Source organism: Phalacrocorax carbo, chromosome Z, assembly GCF_963921805.1.
Source record: "Phalacrocorax carbo chromosome Z, bPhaCar2.1, whole genome shotgun sequence".
NCBI lineage: Eukaryota > Metazoa > Chordata > Aves > Suliformes > Phalacrocoracidae > Phalacrocorax > Phalacrocorax carbo.
In genome coordinates, this window is record NC_087548.1 from 50581427 (window position 1) to 50587426 (window position 6000).

The 6000-nt window shown below is 54.4% G+C and overlaps 1 protein-coding gene across 1 annotated transcript in view; it reads right to left on the minus strand.

The window, feature by feature from the left end:
• CHSY3 (chondroitin sulfate synthase 3) overlaps nt 1–5079 on the minus strand; it is a 178130-nt gene extending 173051 nt beyond the window's left edge. Inside the window, exons 1-2 of the mRNA XM_064438676.1 lie at nt 3928–5079; nt 2228–2511 (exon numbers count right to left, since the gene is read on the minus strand). Coding sequence (XP_064294746.1) covers nt 2228–2511; nt 3928–4672 — 1029 coding nt within the window. The 5' untranslated portion in view covers nt 4673–5079. The remainder of the gene's footprint in view (nt 1–2227; nt 2512–3927) is intronic.
• Between the last annotated feature and the right edge of the window lie 921 nt (nt 5080–6000).

A 6000-nucleotide genomic window follows, 5' to 3' on the forward strand; every position in this document is an offset into this window, starting at 1 on the left:
AATAACTCTCCTTCTAGCACACAGAGTGTTGCTGATCTAAGGCAGGAATGAGAAAGCACACAGCAAGAGTTTCAGTGCCCTAGTTAAAAAGTCACCCTTGTCACCGACTAATTTAACAACCTGCAACACATCAATCTGCTCAAGTGCAATATTAGACTGCTTGAAACAACCAGCTGCACAACACAAACTATGCCAAAGCACGAATGTAACTTCTATCTCTCCACATACCCTGTTTCGCTCCCTCCCTTCCACACACATTTAACACTGGCATAGCATCCTACGCAGCTTTGTCTTAATCATCTGCATCTTCTGGAGCATCTCCTGTGCCAGCAACAAAGATTCTTCTAACAGATGGAAATACTGGTCAGAAATGAGCAGCTGCTATTGCAATGCCTAACACATTTTCCCTTTTTTCATTCTTCATTGTCTAGACCTAGCACCTTCAAGAGCAACTGACAGTCAAGACTGGTGTCACTCTATTCCAGATCCCATAAAAACACGTGGGGTTTTTTTTCCAAAAACTTGCTGTTTCCAGGTTCCAATCCTACCACAACAAGATGATCTTCTGGGCAGTTCTATAACTCAGTCTCCAAAACTGAAGAAAGTAACCATATTTTTTCGCTCTGTCCTGCTTACACTCAGTGCCTGGAGCCAAAATTCTCTGAGATTCAATATCAACATAAATTATAACCACAGTGATAATGTTATCTCTTACCAGTCTTCTTCCCTTCCCCAGATTTCTTCCCAAGAATACAAACCAGAAAAATAAAACCAAAGCCCTTTCGGAGATAGGACATCAAGACAGAATCGCAATTTTGCTATCTTATACAGATCAGCAGGCATCACATGCCTGAAAGGATTTGAAAACAACCGTGTACAGACACAGCCCAAACACAGAGTGTAAGATTAAGCCACCAACGTAGCGCGCTGTTTGGAAGTCCAATTAAGAACCACTAGGCCTACAGCGATACCCATCTGCATGATAAATGCCCTCCCTGCTCTAGCAGGGCAACGGGTGTATTATTCTACATTGGCATTTACAATATTTACTGAAATTGTCTCTAAAAGCACCCTTCTATTGTGAAGTAAAGGGCAAGATTTCTCTAAGATTTCTACCTAGTTAGAATCAACTATTCAAAAATCATTTTCATTCACCTGTTTACACGCAGTGTAGCCCACCAAACACAGTTTTTAAATGGCCACCTGTCCCCCAGGCCATTCAGAAAAACACTTATCCACAAAATTAATTAGTTTTCCCTGTCTTTTTGTCATTAATAGCATATAACCTCTTTCAGTGGCCCATATAAATTATTTTTCCTGCCTAACGAGGGAGCGCCACAAGGGCAAGCATAGATTAATATTATAAAGAACCAGCCAAAATAACTAAATTCATATTCGTCCTATTAGCCATCACCCTTTAGCCTTTCTGGCAGCTGCATGCTTAGTCTATTTTTATCTACAAAGACAGTCCTGCCACTAACCACAGTATTTCCAGAGAAATAGGCCTGAATTTTAGTTACAGCACTGCAAACAAACTTTTTGGGTACTGCAACACATCTTTACTACTTTAGAAAATGCTACTACAGAATGAAGTCATTTGCTCCCAAAATGACTTCAGCATAGGAAGATTTGTCACTCTGCCTGTGTCCTTAATACATTTTAACACTGTTGTACACTATGAAAAACACCGTTAACAGTGTGTCATAGGCACAGGCAGTGTAACCAATTTCCTTTCTGTACAAGGGAAAAAAAAAACCCAACCCTTATTTCTGCTTTTGCCAGTAATGTACTCCCTTAAAATACACCTGAGTAATTAAGAAAATACAGGCAATTCTTCTTCAAACAGCACAACATATTTTAAGAACCTGCGATGCAGAACAGACAGATATACTGCATGCTTATCCAGAAACAGCACACATCAAAGACAGCAGCGTCCTGTCAAGGATTATATGTAGAAACCCTCAAGGTGATGCTTTAGCAACTTACAGCATCGCAGTCCTTACAACATGGCTGCACTGTCACCGATGCACGAGTAGAAATAAATATGCTTGCAGCAACATGCCATGAATGTTTTCCGCTCTTTTTTCCTCACAGTCTGCAGTCTACATCCTGATGCATGCATTAAAACATAATTATGGTGGAAAGAGACTGTGGATACAGCTACGCACGCTGCAAGACGTGCAACTCTGTAAACCAACGGCAGAGTGCAATTTCTACTGCGACTTACCTCATATGACCAAACACACTGAGTTCCTCCAAACCTTCGGACACACCTGCCCACCTCCACGTCCTCATGAGTGGTGTACATTTCTCGAAGGCATTCACCTATATGTGGCACCATCCTCCTCAGGACCTCCCGGCTGAAGATCATTCCCGGCCCTCCCATGCAGAAGTTCTCCCCAGGCTCCAGCCCAAGTTTTCCCAGTTCTTCAATATTTCCCAGACCAGTCTGTCCCAAATACAGAGGTTTACTGCTGTTCAGTGAGCGAAGAAACTCCTCCAATTTTTCACCTGAAAAAGAGAAAAGATTACTGGTATTCCTCTGCCTAGTCCACCAGCCATCTCTTTTCCTGTACCTCAAGCTTTTTTAAAAAGGCAACAGGCACCTGAGACTGCCACAGGAAAACACTTCCCATGCAGCATCCTATGCCCAACTGACAATATCCTTGGACAAGTTTACCTTTCACAGTTGACTTTTTTAAAAATCATTATTATTATTAATTAGCATTACAATGACATTTGCATACAGGCAGAAGCCAGAATATGATCAAAGCTTAACTTCACCAGTAAACCTTGCTCTGTTCAGCCGACACTGATGGAAAGCACTCCCTTGCTAGTTTAAAACTCTCTTTAAAGTAGGACAATTTGCCACTATAGATCCAGGCTGGGGAGGAAGGAGAGGGGAAATGTCAGGTATTGTTGTAATAGGATTATTTTTTTAACAGACTGGAACAATCAAATATGTTCGATTACAGAGTAATTGTCGGAACAAGGTAAAACTTAGGCTCCTTCCAAAGGTATTTCCAGTGCTACAGTCTCTACACACTCTTCCTTCAAACCCCTCACTTATTTCTTTTAAGAAATTGTGATTTTGTATTTACTTGAAATTAAAAGTTTCTGGATAGGTTTAACTCGGAACCTGGGAACCAATTAAAAACGGGGTCCTTACAACTCTGAAATGAGGCCAAAGAAAAGAGCGGCAACTCTCAGGTCAGCAACCGAATATAGATACAGATATGCATGTGTACGTGTGTAAGTATTTCACAGACGAACGACAGCTGACAAGCAAGCAGCCCATTAAACGACCCAAGCAAAACCAAGGGACAAGACGGGAAGCGCAGAGGTACCGCCAGCTAACTTTCAACAGCGCTGCAAGCGCCCACGCTCGCCACCGAGGCTGACGCTTACAACTTCAGCTTCTCCGTCTTTCCCAGGAGCGGGACGCGGCACGAGTAACAGCGGCAACAAACGCAGGCCACAAGGAAGCGGGCTGCAGAGCATCGTTTTCTCAGGGGGCTACAGACCTCGCAGGGAAATCGGGGCAGCACCCCTCGGAGAGGCAGGCTGCGGAAGGAGAGCAGCAGCCTCACAAGCAGCCTCCCGATGGCTGCGTTTGCGCAGCCCAAGTGCCGCTGAGCAGCCGAGAACTTTTGCTGCCAACACTGTTTCCGAGGGCGACCGACCCGCAGCCTTCGGGCTGAGCCGCAGCTGCGGCGGGGGATGCCCGGCCGGAGCAGGAGGCAGCCGGCACCGCTCCCCACGGGCGGCGGGACGAGGCGGGACCGCCGGCACCCTTCGGCTGCGCAGCCGAGCGCGGCGGGACCCGGGTCTCCCGGCACGTCCCGGTCGCGGCAGCCCGCCGGGCCCCTCGGCCGGCCGGCCGCCCCTCCCTCCCTCCCCACCGCCGGCGTGGCGCGCCCCGGTCACCTTTGATGTAGACGTCGTCGTCCGCCCGCATGAACCACTCGTACTTGTCCAGGTAGTGGTCGTGCATGTATTTGATCATCATGAAAGACTTCTTCTGCGGCGGGTAGGAGTCGTCCACGCCGGGCAGGGCGACGACGGGCAGCGGGGGCAGCCCGGGGGGCGCGGCGGAGCCCTGGCTGGAGAAGAACTCCACGCGTCCCGGCACCGAGGACGCCCACGTCCGCTGCGCCGCCACCGCCCGGCTGCCCAGGTACTTCTGAGCCGTCATCACCCCCACGTAGAGGAAGTTGCGGGGCTTGGCGCAGCCCGGGCCACCCCCCCAGTCCCCGCTCCCGTTGTGGCTGCCGCCGGGCCGGCCGCTCCGCTTGTCGCCGCCGTCCTCCTCCTGTTCCTCCGGCTCCCCTTCCCCGCCGGCGGCCGGGCTGGAGACCGTTCCCTCCGCCGCCGCCGCCGCCGCCGCCGGCGGCAGCTCCCAGGGGCTGCTCCTGAAGCTCGTGCCGCCGCCCAGCACCGCCGCTGCCTCCGGCGGTGGCCGCTGCCCGCCCGGCCCCGGCCCCGGCGCCGCCGCGCCCCCGGCAGCGCCCGGACCCGCCGAGCGGCCGTAGTACGAGCAGAGGCTGGCGCCGCGCCTCCTCTTCTCGCTCAGCTCGGCCACTTTGGGGGCGATGAGCCAGGAGGCGGCGGTGAAGCCCAGCACCAGCCCCAGCACCACGCTCAGCCAGGGTCTCCGGGACCGCGCTGCCATGGCGCGGGCGGGGCGGCTCCCGGAGCGCCGCCGCCGCCGCCGCCGGAGGCGACCCCCGTCCCGCCGCGGGCGGCCCCGGGCGCGGCGACTCCCGGCGCGGCTCCCGGCCCCGCCGCGGCGGCCCGGGCGGCTGCGCTGCTCCCGAGTCAAACTTCTCCGGGCGGGCGGCGAGGGCGGCGGAGCGCAGGCGGCGGCCCCTCCGCTCCGCTGGCACCTTGTCACCGCGGCGGCTGGTCCCTCCCCGCCCCTCCCACCGCTCAGCCGCCTCCACACGGCGGCGGCGGCGGCTCCGACCCCCCGCTCTGCGCTCGCCTTTCAGCCGGCTTCCTCCGCGGCTTCCGAGCGCCTCACCCCGGAGGGAGCCGCCGCCGCCGCCGGGTGCCTGTGCCGGAGCCCCTCAGCCGGGGAAGTGGCAGCAGCCGCCGCCGCTCCGGAAGGAAGCGATTTTTTTCGGCTCCCCCGCGCCGCGGCCCCGCCGCCCTCCGGCGCCCCCCTCCACCGGCCGGGGCCCGGGCCGCCCGCGGGGCGCTGCGGCCGGGGTAACCCCGGGCGCGCCGCTTAGCCCCGGCCGCGCCCCGGTGCGCCCCGCTCCCGCCGCCGCGTCGGGAGGGGCCGGGTTCTCGTCTGCTGCCGAAGCTTCACGTCGCCCGAGGGAGGCCACGGGACACCGGGCAGGACCGTCCTGCCCTGGCTTCTCATCCGGAGGGTGCTCACGGCAAGGCCGGTCAGGGGTGCGGTGTCAGAAGCGGGGGAGCCGCCTCCTCTGCCCCCGCTCTACCCGCTGCTCCCCGGCCCCCAGCAGTTGACAGCTTTCCAGCCAAGAACTGTAGCCCTCCCTGACCATGTCTTGTTCCTGTGGCATGGATTCCCACAGCCCCAAGACGATGGGGCAAATCCGCCTCAGCCTCCCGGCCTCAGGCTGACTGCACTGTCCACAGCCCAGGATGGCTGGCAACAAGAATTAAACGTTCCAGCCACTGTGGCTGCAGAGTCAGCTTTAATTCTCAAGTTTCAGACCTCCCTCGCATACCCCTTGTTTATATGCATCCCTAATTTCCTCATGCCAGGTGCTGATCTCCAGCAAAACGACACGTTGTTCCTTGTGTCTGTCATTTCATGGAAATACATCCAAGTTACTGAAGGTCCGGCAGAGTGTGTTTAATCGTTTGTCAGCAAAACAACCCATTTTTATAGCTAAGCCTGTCTGTCATTTGACGGGCCTTTATCAATCGTCAGACACGTGTCAAGGCGAGAGGAGGTGTATGGAAGCTGGCATTGCATGATGCTAGCAAAAGTAACAGAAGAGTCGTGAGAGAAAAAATTATTCC